General features: G+C 48.4%; 1 protein-coding gene across 1 annotated transcript in view; it reads right to left on the bottom strand.

Annotated features, from left to right (window-relative positions):
- Window positions 1–15,997, bottom strand: part of LOC144252242 (xylosyl- and glucuronyltransferase LARGE1-like) — a gene marked incomplete at both ends in the record, with an annotated part of 172,437 nt that overhangs the window by 28,407 nt on the left and 128,033 nt on the right. Inside the window, one exon of the mRNA XM_077794693.1 lies at window positions 6,303–6,407. Within this exon, the coding sequence (XP_077650819.1) occupies window positions 6,303–6,407 (105 nt within the window). The remainder of the gene's footprint in view (window positions 1–6,302; window positions 6,408–15,997) is intronic.

The raw sequence follows: 15,997 nt of genomic DNA, 5'->3' as shown, positions 1-15,997 counted from the left end.
AGGGAGAGAGGTGGGTGTAGCACTGGCTTCTCTCACTTAAGACATCTAAAGCGTTGCCAGGGAGAAGGAGGAATCAATTTGTTCTGTGTGAACCTGCACAAAAGGGTTCTGAGGCCAGAGAAGGTTTTGGTTCAGGACATGGAGAAGACAAGGCTTTGGGTCAGTCACAGACCTTGAAAAGGGTCAAGTAGAGAGAAGCAGCTGGTGGCCGTACTGCGAAGCACCTTCCGGCTGGCTAAACGCCTCCTGTAAGCAGGAGCCCTGGTGCTGACCCTGAGAAAGCCCTTGAACACATCTGCTTTGCATCAGAGTCAGCCCGGTGAACATTACAATTGTACATAATTGTTATAACTGAGCGTGAAACTGTTGTGACTTATGGAAAAAACTTTAAACGTGTTATTATTATTATTTTGGCATGACTTTAACAGACACTAAACATGGGGAGATAGAACTTGGCACTCGCTGTTATCTCATAACACACCAACAGTTGTTCACTACTTTGGCTTTTATTTATGCATATTTTTTGTACTTTTATTTATGTATATTTATTGAACCCAGGGCACTTAACTACTGAGCCACATTCAGAGTCCTTTTTATTTTTTATTTTGAGACAGGGTCTTTCTAAGTTTCCAAGGGCCTCTGTTCTGGTTTGGGTGTGAGGTGGTACCCCAAAAGCTCTCATGTGAGACAATGCAAGAAGGTTCAGAGGAGAAATGAAGGGGTTGTGAGAGTCTTAACCCAATCAGTGAGTTAATCCCCTGATAGAAATCAACTGAGTGGTAACTGGAGGGTGGTGGGGTGTGGCTGGAGGCGGCGGGCATTGGGGCATGGCTGGAGATGGTGGGCACTGGGGCATGGCTATGGGGTATTTGTTTGTATCTGGTGAGTGGAGACCCCTTTCTCTGCTTTCTGATCATCATGTGAGCTGCTTCCCTCTGCCACACTCTTCCACCATGATGTCCCGCCTCACCTTGAGTCCCGAGGAATGGAGCCTGTTGTCTGTGGATGGAGACCTATGACACTGTGAGCCCTTAATTAAACCTTTCCTCCTCTATAGTTGTTCTGGGTGAGTTGTTTTAGTCATAGAGAAAAAGCTGACTAAAACAGCCCCCCAAGTTGCCTGTGCCACCGTGTCCAGCTTGTACACAATGTTGGAAGAACTGCTCACAGACGGCAAAGCCACTCCTGGAATCTGATGGCCAGTACCACATCAGCGCCATTCTGCATTTGTCCCCGTTACAAGGAAGATGCTTCTATCCTGAACACAGGCACAGCAGTAGCTGACCATGCTTCGTGTCATCTGACTCAGGCAAGCCAGAGTTACCAAACTCATTCCCAGTTGAAGTAAATACTATTTTATAATAAATTAATGTCCCTTTATTTCTTCATTGTATTATAGCCAGGCCACTATATTGATTTTGTAAAAAAAAAATTATATTTGGAGGTCGTATAATACATTTGAATTTGATTTTAGGATGGTACAAGAGGCATTCAAAAGATGTTGTAAGATGGGGCGAGGCTGAGTGAACACAAGGCATTTTCACAAATTTGTAGATGAGAACAAAAATCAAGCCTAATGAAAGGATGTAAAGATTGGCCCAAATCAGATAAAGCTCACCAGCAATAAATAGAACATCTGCACTTGAGGCTCAGTGAATCTACTACAGAAGCACAGAACAGAAAGCGTCTGCTGAGCAGTCGTTCATGCAGCTTTTTAGTTGAACTTGAGTTCAGCTGGAGCTTGAGGTGCTAAGCAGTAGTAAAGGGATTCAGAAAGAGACTGGACGAGGAAGCTCTGGAATCACAGGCCCAGCCCCACCCCGAGATTCAGATCCACCCTCCCTGGGGGAGGGCTGGACATCCCAGGTGCACAGGTGTTCTCAGTGACTCAGGACAGTGGGCTGAATTATCCAAGCCAGATGTGGCCCTCCAACAGTTGGATCATAGCTGGTGTACATCAATCAGGTCCAGTTGTCACTTTCAAAGAGCGAAATCATAGGTATCTACAGGGTCAAACACCCATTTAAAAAAAAAAAAAAAGGAAAGAAAGAATCTTTCTACCTCAACTTTGCCACAATAATAGCTATTTAGTAGTAAGTACAGAATGAATGAATGAACTACATTTAAGTCTCCTTTGTCTGGGTGCAATTATTACAGAGATCATCCAAGTGCAATATTTTTCAATCATTAAGGGACTTGACCAAAGAGACAATTAAAGCTCAAAGAAATGAAGGGGTGTGCTCAGGATCTCAGAGGCCAATGCCATAGGCCAAGAGGTGTCAGGTTACCTACCCCTGACTTTTGCGTACCCTCCTCCAGCCATGTGGTTCTCAGTTCCAGTTCAAATTGTCAACTGCTTTCTTTTTTTGAATCCCTGTCACAGAATGCACCGTAGTGTCTGACTTTATCACCGATCACGTTTCACTTCCTCACGGCCCAGTGTTTGCTTCAATCCCAGAGGTGAGTCAGTCCTTGAATGTCCCAATTTTGTTGCTGTACAGATAAGGATTTCTAGAGAAAATTTCCCTCCCTCTCTAGAGAGCCAGTTCTCCATCTCCCTGTCTCTGGCCTAATTTGGGGACAGAAAGGAATGTGATGTATTTTATTCTTAAGTTGTGTTTGAAAGTCTTCTGGCTAACATGATGCCCTTCATCTTGGGAGGACACACCTGCTCCTCCAGTTACCTCTGGGATCCTGTGCCAACCGGCTTAGCTGTGAACTTGCCACCTTGTTCCCCCACCTGCCTCCCTCACCTCACCCTGCCCTCTCCGCTCCCTTCAGCCCTCCTTCCTCTCCGCTCCTTGGCTGATGTTCGCTTTTTAAGATATTTACCCGTCAGCTTATAAACTGAAATGAGTTGAATCTTAATAAGACTGTTAAAATCCTGTTTTTTTTTTTTTTTTTTTGAAGTCCTGCTGACAGCTGCATGCTCTGTGAATGACAGCTTCTTGCTCCTAGGAGGTGACTGACACATGGATACAGTGGGGATGGACCTTCTCTGTGCAAGGATGTGAGAGGTGCCCTTAAGTCCACCTGAACCATTATGGGCAAGAGCTGGTGCTGGGATCTGCCTGGTCATCCACAGCTGCTATGGCTTAGTAGCCTCCTTCATATAGAAATAAGTGACATCCCCTTAAGATGAAAGGGGAGAGGAAGAGTGCATCTCCCTAAACTTTTGGGGTCCTTTGAGAAAGGGAAAAACAAAAACAGAGGAAGTGGGAACCACGCCGGATCATTTAAGGAGAAATGCTACTTTACCAGATAATTCTAGGGTTCAAGAAGGATCATGCATATCGATGCCTGGGCTGAATCTGAATATTTGCAAACGGTTACTCAGGATAGGGTCAGGAAGAGAAATAAAAACTACAAGTTCCTGAAGTGCTCTGGTTACTGGCACTTGCGGCTGCTCTGCCACCACAGAGCCACAGGGCCTGCTCCCAGGCAGGATTCTCAGCTGGGTAACAGATGAGGAGGTCCGAGCTTGCTGAGCTTGGAGAAGCTCTCCAAAAGGCAGAGAGTCTAAAAGTGACCAAGTCAGGTCTTGAAGGCAGATTATCCAACTGAAATGGCTCATGCATTTTCTGGAAATTTGCTTCATAAAATGGTCAGGAAGCTGATCAATGAACTAAAATAGGCATTTTCTTCTTAAAATAATATGAAAAGCTAACCCCTTTTCCAGAGAGTGAAGAGATGAGACAGAAATGTCAAAAGTGGCTGCTTTATTTTTGGGCAAAACAGAAAAACTTACTGGCTGCTTTTGACCTGAGGGCTTGGGAGACCTTAGCAAAGTGCACTTAGCTACGTAGCCATCCCATCGTTTTCAGGGAGGGTGGATCTCATGCCCTGACTGAATAAGTGGTAGAAAAATGCAATGGATTACTACGTGCCAAACAGAAGGCTAGGCTCCTTCGATGACTTCCTAACTTGGAGATCTTCATACGCTCAGTGTTATCATCCTACTTTACAATGAAGGAAAGAGGTTCAAACACATGGAGCAAGTGACCTTGCTCATGCAGGACAAGTGGCCCTGACATGGTCCTAACCCAGGTGTTCTAACGCCCCCCAACATCATGCTGAAAACACCACAGTGCCTTTGCTGGAGAGACCCTGTTTGCATGGCCGAGATGGCTGGGATTCAGGGTGGCAGGTTCCCTCTGGCAGAGTCCTCAATTTCCATGAGAACCTAAATGTCTGGATGACTCATCTGCTGATGTGTGCCACAATTCTTGGTCTTAAAATAACAAATCTCCATCAGGAGAGCCAGTGCATCTCAGTGTTGCATAAATCCTTTTACAAGGATCACCTGGTATCACTGGCGTGATTTAAATGGACACATGGCTCCTAACAGGGCTTTCCTCCATCTGCTTTGCCCTTTTAGTCCCAGCCAGGAGGGCAGCGACTCACCGCCTGGGCATGTCAAGTAAGAGCTGGGTTGGCTCAGGTGCCTCCCATCTCCACACTCTGCAGCAAATAAGGGACACACCATGTTTCTCATAATAAATTCTCCAGGGCGCTACCTTTTTCCTTTCCCTGAAAGCCCACATCGATGACCAGAGGCTTGTTGTTTCCAACAGACAACCAAGGCCCCATGCTGCCTCCCCCTGGGCCATTCCCTATTATTGTGTGTTTGGAGGCCCAGAAGCTAAATGGACACACCAGGATCTATCCGAGATGTCCCTTCTCCCACCCAAACAAGCTCGGGTGCCCTTCTCCTTCCCGGTGGAGAGCACACAGAGCCCTCTCGTTTTTCCTTGGTTGGCTTCTCCAGGCCGCCTGCAGGCAGGATCCTGGGCTCCTCCAACAGACCCAACCAGGCTCTTAAAGGGCAGAGTCCGGGATTCTCCATTTTCAGAAAGTGTTTGATGCTGAAGCCCTTAAAGTTCAAGCTAGGAAGGTCAGTAGTGAACACCAGGCTCCTTAAACTCGAAGCTTCGGTTTCCTCTAGGAGAAAACAGAGATAAGCAGAGAGCCTGCCTCACGGGTGAGAGTGAGGATCAAATGAGATTATCGCCCATGCAGCACCTGGCAGAGAGCCTGGCTCTCACTCAGCTGGTAGAGGCCCTAGAGGCACAGCCTCCCCTGCTACTGAAAAGCTGAAGCACTTCCCTACCGCCGCTGATTCTTTTCAGTCCCTTTCCCCATCCAGGCCCCTCTCAGGGACCCCTCAGAGTTCCCAGCTATACAGCAACTAAAGGGTTAATGCCCAACACAGCAGGGGAGCCTCCTGACAAGGGTGGGTGGTTACAGTTCTTCCAAGGTGACCTCCATATGCCCAAAAAGTGACACTCAGGTGACCATGCCAGGAGGAACGCTGCCCAGCCTCCACACAGGGCTCCGTGGCTGCACATCTGACTGCTCAGGACATCCCCTGGCCTCTCCTTGTCCTCCTCCAGCTCTGACCCATTCTGACTATATTACTGGACTGTCAACTCGGTCTCTGTCTCGTGTCCTTTTCCCGCTGCGAGCCCATGTTTTTATTCAACTTTTCTGGAGTTGCACATCAGGGTTCAGAGTTGACTTTTTGGCTTTTCTCACTACAGATTGGCTTTAGCTTCCAGAATAGGCTTTGCATAGCATCTTCAGGTGTCTGTGCCTGTCCCCAGACACCTGTCCCTAACCCGAATACTTGCTGGACTCAGATGTTGAGTCCCTCCTATCTTGGCTTGACTTACCCCATTGCTCCCTGAGCTCCAAGTTCTAATTATGAAAAAGATGGGCATGCTTGACGGGCAGGGAGCCACAGCAGGGAAATGGGAGGGAGAGGCAGAGGACCCAGAGGCCTCCACAGCCAGACACTGGCAGGCACTGAGCCTGGTGGGGCAGGTTGCTGGAGTTCCATGCTCACTCACTCCATGAGGTCACAGAGTATGTCTAACGCCAGCTTGGGGCCTAGGACCCAGCAAGCAGTCAGATAAAGCACAGAGGAAAGAGCGAATGATATGGAAATGGAACAGTGGAATGAATGAACCAAAAGGGAAACGGAAGAAGCAAGTTTGGGGTGGTGGAAGGTGGAATAAAGGATCTGATTTTAGACAACACACTGTGTGCTCAGAAGTACTGATTTCCAAAGGTCTGCCTTTTCTCTGGCCAGGTGCACAGTAGGTGGTACCTGCCCTCCCCTTCACAGGATGGAATGGCCACATGACATGCTTTAGCCAATGCAATATTAAGAAAATTTAAGAGGTTACATGACCTCTGCTACTTCCTCATCCCATAAGTGAACACAAGCAATGAGACAAATCCTGAATACCTACAGCACAGGTCCCTCTGGACCCCCTGCCCACACCACCCTGGAGACTCACCTGTGTTGTAGCCCCTCCCAAGGGCTGGCCACGGGCGGTGATTTTTCCACAGGTTTCCAAGGTACCAGTCACTCTGGTTCTCTACCAAGCCCAGGACCTGCTGACCTGTAAACAGAGAATACAAAGGCTTAGGAGGACCACAGCATCAGGACCAGTGAGGACTACTGATCACAGGGATCAACGGTGACAGGTCATCATTACCATAGCTTCCGTTCACGGGGCGGTCTCCTAAGTACCACATACCGACCTACCTGTTCAGTCTGAGTTAACGCATGTTATCCTTGCCACCAGGCACCTGATTTATTATTCCCCATTTCATGGAGGAAAGACTGCATCCCAGAGCAGTGCAGGACTCTGTGCAAGGTTACCCAGGTTATCTGTGACCTAGCCCGAATCCACGGCTATTCATTCACTCACATAAGGAAGCGTGTTCATTCCAGAAATCATGGGACACACTAGTCTTCAATCATTCCAAGTCCAATATTTCCCACTGTGTATTAATTGATCTGTTTTCTGAGCATGGACCAAGATGGTTTTCTCCTATCAGAGAGGAGGGAATGATCCGTGGTTGGAGAGATGAGACCAAGGAAAAGAGCCACCTTGTGATCAGCTGCTTACGATGGTTTTGTGCTCAAACTCATTGCTTCCTCCAAAATAGATTTATTGTGGCTGCCTAGCAAAGCTCCTGCTCAGCATGCACAGGCCCTGGGAGTGATACTCAGCACCATCAATAAACAAACAAACAAAACACAAATAAATAAATCCATGTCTTCTGTCAACAAGAATCACATCCACATAGGAGTGTAGTCTAGAGGGATGATTGCACCTGGGTGCCCAGAGCTGGGCTGTGACATTGGTCTTGTCTCTGTGGCACCTCAGCTTCTCAGGTGGGTGGGGCTTGCAGTGCATCTCTTAGGATGCTGATGCCGGGGTGTGGGTGGGAGCCAGTCACTGGGCCCTCCACATAGGCCTCCTTTAGATGAATCTGGCCTGCCACTTGCAGATGGCATTCTCTAAGAATTGTCATCAACATCATTTGACCGACTGGGAGAGTGGATTTCACAATTCCTGCAGGAGCTTGGGTATAATTAATTACATATTACCTGACTGCAGGTCTTCTTGACTGAGTGCATTATTGCTTACCTCTGTGACAAAAGTTTGAGGTAGGCATCATGCATTGATGTTTTATAGAAAGGGAAACTGAAACAAAGAGTTTAAGGAACTTGCTAAAAGTTGCACATTGAATCATCACTGTCTTCCACAACCGGCTGAAGTCTTCCGAAGGGCAATTTCTTAGGATGCTGGCCAATCTGAGAAATAACAAAGAACTCTCTGACCCAAGGAAAGCCTGCTGCATGTTCAGAAAACACAGGGGTCCTTGTGGAATACCATGCTGGGTGATATAGGGCCTCCTTGGTAGGATGACACCTCCCTGAGATGACGGTGTGTGGGTTTGGTGTAATTTATTTGAACAATTTATTGGGCTCCTATCTAAATCATCACCTTAGCACAAATACATAAACTAGAGGCATGGGAAAAATACTGCCGCCCGCCCACTTTGTCATTGTGCCTGATCATATCCAAAACTTGTAGAATCCCTCAGAAAAATGCATCCCCAATTCAGGGAGGGCAAGCACCAATCAATTCCACATGAACTAACTAGGTTTGGGATGTGTGTGCAAAACGGTTAGATAGACCTAGAAGGAAAGCCTGGTGTCCTTAGCTCAGGGGCAGTGTCCGCGATGACCAGCTGCAGACCTCACTTAGTAACTGTGGATCACAAAGGGGTGCTTGGGAGAGATGACTCTCGATGGCTAAGGAGCCCAGGTTGGTATCACAATGGTTTTAGGGGCCCCGGTTGGTATTACCTGTTCTTCTGGCATGTTAAAATGTGTCATACATGAAGAACTGAAGAAAGGGAATGAGCTTTCACTGAATTAAGGGTGGCCAACTGAATCCCAGCTAAGGACATCTTCAGACATCAGAATCCAAATTCTGTATTGTTGCACCCCCCCACATTGATTTGGAGTCTCAATCTTCTTCCTCAAATCCTCCACTAGCCACACTTCATTCCTGCCAAAAGGAAAATATGTTTTTTCTAGCTTGTGTGGTCACCTCTCTCTTGCTTATTTAGCTGGCCCTGGGCAGGAACTGTCCTTGCCCCTGCCAAACCCTGCCCACAGTTCTTCTGTGGCTTGTCTCTAGCTTTGATGCCCCACGAACAACCAAGTTCCTTTATCTTTGACCACATGAGGTGACAGACATCTCTACCCAGTACTTCCTGTGGGTATTTTTATCTTCAGGTGACTCAGGCCCTTTAAAGGACCAAGTGGGCAGTATTGAGGCCCAGTGACACCCTATTTGTTAAATATCCATCTCCTGCACTGGTCTACAAGGCAAGGATTGCAGAGTATCTGACACACAGTAGGTGTTTAGCCTCTGTCTGCTACTAAGACATTAGTAGAATCACTAAGTAGCTACTCATTCGGGTGGGAAAACCCCTCTCAACCGGGATGAGGCTAATGTTGGGGTGTGTTGTCTTCAGCAGTTCAGCCTCCCCGTGCCCCCAACCTCAACACATTGTCCATTCTGTGAGCTCAAGCCTCTGCCTCCCCATGTTGAAAACTGCAAAGACAAGGCAGCAGTGTGAAGCACAGCACTTCCATCGGCTGCTCGGCTGAGGCTTGAATTCCAGGTCTCACCCTCCAGAGAAGGAAGAATCTGCAGGGACACCCTGAAGTCCTGGCATTGCCAAGATGAAGATTCAAAGCTCTCCATCTGTACCTGGGCTGCCTTCATGGCAGCCCATAATCTTTTCACATTAAAAAAATCCTTATTTAGTAACACAATGGTTATAATTTTAATATCCATCGGTTGAGGAAAAACAAAACAATCAACTGCCACTAAGATTTCATTTTGCTCTTTTAAATGGATGCATTTGCTGCTATATCAATTATTAAAACAGGAATGAGGAGAAGCAATTTTCCTTAGTCTCAACAGTGTGGAGTTCTGTGTGTGGGTTAATGGATTCCCTGAGTGATCCGCTCAGTGCCTCCCCCAGGCAGAGGTATCTGTGGACAGAGGACCCGAGGAGCAGCCCGGCTGGGGGCCAGGGGTGCAGAGTCCGGGGTCAGACTTTGTTTCCCATTCTCGCTCTGACATTTTGCTTGCTGTGCAGCCTTGAGGAAACCCCCTAACCTCTCTCTGCCTGCTGTATAACTTATGTCTGTTCCAATGTGTTGAGTGCTTACGGTACTGGGTGGAACACATTAAGCAGACATAACTGGTCGCTATTTATAAATATCATTGTCCAAGCTAACCGGCCAGCTTCTGAAAGCCAGCGAGCCCCTAGCCATGCAGCTTTCTTTGGCGGTCACCCAGCCCAATTAGGCCATGGCAAAGCTTTGTTTCTCCAAGTGTGGTTTGGAGGCCACGTGCTTCAGAAAGAACGGAGGCTCTGTTCAGAACCAGTCAGGGCCACAACCTAGAGGTTAGTAGTTATCAGGAGGTTGCTTCCTTGGATTCTCTAGTTTCTGGAGGGGGGATTTCCTGGCCTCTGCTGCTGAACCCTTCTCTCCCCATTGGTGCGGATGAGGCTGCCTGACTGGTGAACTTCAGAAAAGTTATACAGCTTCGCTTCCTCTTCCATCCCTTCTTCTGGGAGCTGGAGAGTTGCAGAGAGCTTGCCATCAATCTGCTCTTCCATCATGTGGGTTTATAGGGCAGGTTTCCTCCTGTGAGGACCTCAGCATGCTCGGCATGTCCCAGGAGGGGTTGGGGGAAGTGCAACTCTGGGCTCTGGGTTTAGGAGGATCCATTGTGGATGCATGGCCGAGTCTTCCAGTTTCACCATATTTCAATAAATATGGTGACATTTTGCTCTTGCTCCTCTAAGTTGGGCGGTATCTGTATATGTGAGCGTGGGTTTAGCGCCCTATATTCATTCCTATAGACCCCAACACTCATGAACATGAATTCTGATCCTGAGACTAGTTAGTAATTGGCACTAAAAACCCAAACCCATGGGTAATTTAGATGAGTGTCAAAGTTTGGGAATAACTGATGGAGAGGTCTGGAAGCTCTGTCTGCCTTCCTCAAAGGTCAGGTTCACCTGTGCGTCACTGGCACAAGATAAACTCAAGTGGTGTCTAAATCCAGCCTATAAACCAGCAATATTCAGGAGGGGGGTGGTCTCCAGTGCTATACTTCTTGAACACAACAAAATAGTGAAGAAAATGAATGTCATGTTCAGACTACCAGGTTTGAATCCTGGCTCCTCCGCTTACTAGCTGCATGTCTCTGGGTATGCTATTTAACCTGTCTGTGTCTGTTTCTTCATTCCTTTGTAAAGTGGAGTTGATAAGGGTACATAGGGCCGGAATTAGTTGCAGTTGTTTTTCCTCCAGGCACAAGTTAATTTGTGAAAGTGAAGCTGTGTTCTTTGCTTTTTCAAACCACTACCAATGAATGCCTGGAGGCTGGAGTCGTGTTCACTTGCAGTTAGCATGACCCTCAGAATCCCTAGTCCTCCGCTCGGTTCCATGTATGACTCCTCACCCTCCCGTGCAGACCTCCAAGCTCCCAACTTCCCCACAGCTTTTCTGGTAAGGGTGCCGTGCAGCAGACATCCAGCATCGAGGTCCCCTCTGCTCCCTTGTCACAGTACAGATGAGACAGCCATCCAAGCTCATGGGCCTGGTGGCATCCAAATCCTGATCTCCAGAGACCCGAGTCCAAAGGCTCAACCTTGATCTTGCACATCCTCAGCCTGCCATCCCGTTAGGAAGGAAACCTCGGGGATTCCTGGGGAGATGCCCTGGGTGCCACCGTGCGAGGACCGGCTCAGCATTGTGCACCTCCCACCTCGTCTCCTTAGGAGTCATTACAATAAAACACCGTGACTAACAGAAAAGGCTTTGTCATTGTTTCCCGAGCTGGCCCTGTGGTTATGATTGACTGCGCTGCTCTCTGTCTCCCTTACTCTCGGCACAAGTTAACTTATGAAAATGAAGCCGTCTCCGCTGCTTATTCATACATCACCACTAACAGCCAGACAGGAGAACAAGCCCGGTATTCTGCGGGGCCCTGGTGTCGGTGTCACCAGCCGGATGGCTGCAGGCCGGGAACTCCCCTCTCTCCTTCCTTCTGCAGGTTTTGGCTCAAGGCAGGGCTCCTGCTGTTCAGGAGGCAGAGGATGCTGCTCCCACCTGGAGCAACTGGTGTGGGAAGGTCAGGCGGAGCTGGTTCATTGGGTGGGAGAAGGCAGGAACCGAAGGATGGGGTTTAAACTCAGGCAGGACAGGCTGCAGCCCCAGGTCTGTGACTAGGAGACAACCACTCTAACTCTGAGTTTCTTTACAAAAGGCTAAGAATCAAACCTCTCCTCACCTCTGAAATGAATATGCAGATCAAATAGGATAATACATGCAGAGCACCTGGCTCATGGTAGATGCTCAAGACCTTCTTTTCCTCTTTGGATTGTCACTGTTCACACTGTCTACGTTTTCCTATTCAGGAGCTAAGGTTAGCCGTGTAAACTGGACTATGCAAACTTCAGCCTCACTGTCCCCTTCCCTGCCCTGCTGTCCCCTGTCCATACTCCACTCTGCCTTTCTGAGTCTTTAGCTTCTGTGATGCCAATGTCCCTGGGAACATTCCTGCCGGCCTCCTTCCTGGGGCTCCCCTCTCTACGTCCCCTTCCTCCCGGTGAACACGGACTCCAGAGCTTGGTTCCCTTCCTTCTTGCTCTACATTTCATCCATGGACGGCGGAATCTGCTGCAGTGGCTTCATTCAGAGAGCACCAATTGGAAGGTAATTGCCAATCTGCACCCCAAGCCCAGGCTTCGTTTCCTACCCTCTTGTTCTTAAAGGCTTCTGTGGGCTCACTGTTTCCTTTTGGCCGTTTCACAGTGATTTTCAATTTGACCTAAGCAGGACCAAATTCAGAATCATGTCCTCTTCGGCTCTCTGAGCCCTGCCTGGCCTGCTGAATGGCGCACCGAGGTCTGACTTGCCTGTGGAGCCCAAAGACTTTGAATCCATCTTGACACCACTCTCTTCCCATTCTTCACACCCACCTACAACCAGATCCTCGGATTTTACCTATGAGTATTTCTGGAATTCATCCCCTCCCCTGCTCAGCCATGTCCTTTTTCTCTCCCTTTCTGGGGTCCCTTAGCAGATGTCCCCAGTCACCTTCCCCTCTGGGTAGCTCTTCACCATTCCATTCTGCTTACTGAGCCACAGAAATATTTTGAAAGTATACACTGGATGGTTTGCCTTCTTGATTAAAATGCTTAAATGTGCTTGTAATCTCAGCAGCTCAGGAGGTTGAGGCAGGAAGTTCTAAGCAACTCAGTGAGACCCTGTCTCTAAATAAAATATAAAACAGGGTTGGGGATGTGGCTCAGTGGTAAAGTGCCCCCAAGTTCAATCCCCAGTACCCCCCCTCCCCGCCTGCACCAAAAAGTGCTTAAATGCTCCTGGAGTCCAGTATAGCGTGGATGAATGAATGAAGGAAAGGTGAATCTTTTGCCCAACCCACCGCCCAGCCCATCAGTAACTGGTGGGCTCTATCTCAATGGAAGGGAAGTGGTGGTGTGTCAGCTGCCCTGTCCAGTACTACGCCAGAGATAGGCAGCTCCTGCCTCATCTGTAGGACGCCTAAAGAGCTGTCTCCTTTGTTCCACCCCCAGGAAAGTTCCTGGGTATAGAGAAAGGCTGCCTATCAAAACAACTGTGCTAATAAAACCAAGCGAATATTAAAATATTAAAACCACAAGCTGTCCTGAGTCTCACCGAGACCCACCAATGCCCTCCCAACCTCATATTTATTCTAATAAGCTATTTTCAACTAGAAAAGCCTTTAAACACACCATTCAGTGCGTGTCTGAGCGAGGGATGTCTATAATAAGAAAAACATAGAGTATCATATCGCCATTTACTAAACATCCTGAAAGAGCTGCTACACAGCCCCAGGTGCCCTGGCTAGTCGGTGCAGAATAATAAAACATCTCCTGAGAAGATGCACACAAAAGGGCATTTAAACAACCCTGAATAGATTGAAAGGGACCATTTCTGAACTCGCCTGTCTCACAGCTCCTACTTGGACAATTCAGCTGCAGCTCAATGCACTCTGGGGTAACAGACACCTAGAGGAGTTTCGAAGGTTTTAGTCATGACTCTGGAAACTTCTACTTCCACAGATGCAGCCGATGAGGGCAGGGAGGGGTTTAGGGACCCGGGGTCCATGGAACTACGAGGACTCTGACTCTGACTTTGAGCTCAGGCTTCCTTTCGTCTCTGCTTCTCAAATGTGGCGGCCGCTTCTTTCTTTGAATATTAGCGCTAATTCTTGCCTGGTTCAAAGTCCAGTGGTCATGCACAGCACAGGAACTTCTGAGCCAGCTTGGAGTTCTCCACTTCCCTCATGTGTGAGAGGCTGATGGCTACTGTGTCACAGGCTGCAGTGGGACTCTCAACTAGGTTCATGTACCCTGGTTTATACAGCATGTCCCCGGGAGGGAGCCTGGGTTTCCATTGGTAAGGAAGCAACCCCACCCCACCTTAGACCTCTGCCAGCCCTGATTTTCCATGGAGAAAAAGCATCCCCCCTTGCTGACGTCGGTGAATGAGACCTAATCCCTCTGAGAGGAATTAGATTCCGTGTCCCTCAGAGAGGCTGAGTGAGTGAAGATGAAAAGAAGATTAGATTTTGCTTACGATGAGCAGGCCAGACAGAGCCCGGAGAGGTCACCAGAACACACAGGAGCTGCCTTTCTGAGGAGAAGCTTCCAAACACTGGATGATTCTAGAAGAGGCTGCAGGATTCTGCCCTCATCCAGCAGGACATGCTGAGTCCCTTCTCTGCATGAGGCTCTGTGCCAACCACCAGGGACACAGTAGTGATGAAGACAGACCCAGTCTCTGTCCTTCTGGACCGATTCTCCAGAGAGCTTCTCCCAGAGCCTGGATGCCATCTTCCAGGTCTCACCTCAAATCTCACTGAAGCAGAGACTATCTGAGTAGCCTGGCAGTTTCATCTTTAACAATAGCCTCATGGAGTCTGATGCATTCCGGCTTGGGGATCTTTCTGGGTAGGTGTCACCTGTCAGGTACTGCAGAAGGAGGCGGGGACTGTCCACAGAGCAGACAGGAACATGGTGACCTCAATGCTCCCTTCCAAACTCACTGTGAGTTTTCTTAATCCTATGCCCATGATGAGTTTCTCAGTGTCCCCTCCTGCTGGACAATCTCACAGGTGTTCTTGTACGTGTGGACGGCTTCCCTGGAGGGGACCGGGCTTCCCAGGGCAGGTGGCTCTCTGTGAGTCCCTGGCCCAGGCCTTGGAATAGGCGCTGTCCATGAACCATCTCAGAAATGCCTCGAGGGCCCCCAGGAGGCAGGCACTGCCCTGATTTCTAACCTCCAGAAAAGAAGCTGAGGTCTGGAGAAGTAAAATCTCTGGTCAAGGCCAAGGGGCTAGGAGGCCTGGAGCGGAGTCTTGTAGTCCCAGCACCGTGCTGTAGAAGTCTCCATCCATTCAGGGTTAGAAATCATCTGAAATGGAAATGTTTCTCTCTCCTGGGAAAGGGCTACAGTGGTGCCAATATGGGGAGGGGTCCAGGGACATAGGCACGATGAGGAGAAGGGCACATTTGACCACCCCCCTGTTCCGCCCTTTAATCCCACTTGGGGCTGCAGAAAAGACCCTTTGGAAAGTTCTCGTTACCCACTGGGGAGCAGAGAGTTTAATTTCCTGAAGCAGTAATCCCAGGGCACTGAGAGGAGAGCACATCCTGCCCCAGGGCACCTCAGGAGAACAGCAAAGGAAGCCCTGAGACTCAGAGAGGAGTCTGCCATCCAACATAGGTCCAGATAATGAGCATCTGCCAAGATCCAAGAACAAGGCTCCCACCCTACCCTCAAGACTTCCCTGGGTGGGCCTGAAACTTAATTTGTGGCTTAAAAACGCCTGCTCAATCTCAAATAACGATTTTTCTCTTCTTCCTCCTGTGATCGTTGGTCTTTGGAAATGGGAAAAACTAAAAAAGGAATGCCGAGCTGCTGGGCTTCCTTCCAAGGCTGCTTTTATCACACTGAGTCCCAGAGCGCGTGGCTGCCATCACCTCAGAGCGCGGCCTCCGTCAGGGAAGCGAAGCTGGACTCTGTCCAGTACACCTCTATCTGTGCTTTTTGGATCTCTCTTTTTTAAAAACACAATGTGTTGGCATCTTCCAGAACTCTACTCGCAGGCACTCCTCTGCCTTACCAGCAATGGTCAAGGAGAGCAAACTTTGCATTTTTCCTATTGGGGTTGCAGAGAAGGTCCTTATTTGCAGGATTATGAGGCCAGTATTTTAAATTCTGGCTTTTCCAATTACTAACTGCAACCTGCACCCAACTGCTTGATGTTTAAACTTAGTTTTTATTTCTTTATAATGATTAATAATAAGATTCACCCTATGTCTAATATATTGAGAGCAAAATGAGATGTAAATTGTCAAATATTGTTGAATTCTGATGGAGTAATATTATTAGCCAGCATTTCTGGGTCTTTAAGTAGTAGATACTTAATTGCTTTTACTGCACATGTATTCATCTCATCAAGAGGTTAGCCAAGGTGTGGAGAAAAGCTGGGCCTCACTGTTCATGGAAAGCTCCAGTACTAGGCTCTAGGAGGGACCCTGGGAG

The sequence above is a fragment of the Urocitellus parryii genome, unplaced genomic scaffold (genome assembly GCF_045843805.1).
Source record: "Urocitellus parryii isolate mUroPar1 unplaced genomic scaffold, mUroPar1.hap1 Scaffold_379, whole genome shotgun sequence".
NCBI classification, from domain to species: domain Eukaryota; kingdom Metazoa; phylum Chordata; class Mammalia; order Rodentia; family Sciuridae; genus Urocitellus; species Urocitellus parryii.
Note: the sequence above shows the minus strand (reverse complement) of the source record. Positions and strands in the feature narration are given on the sequence as shown.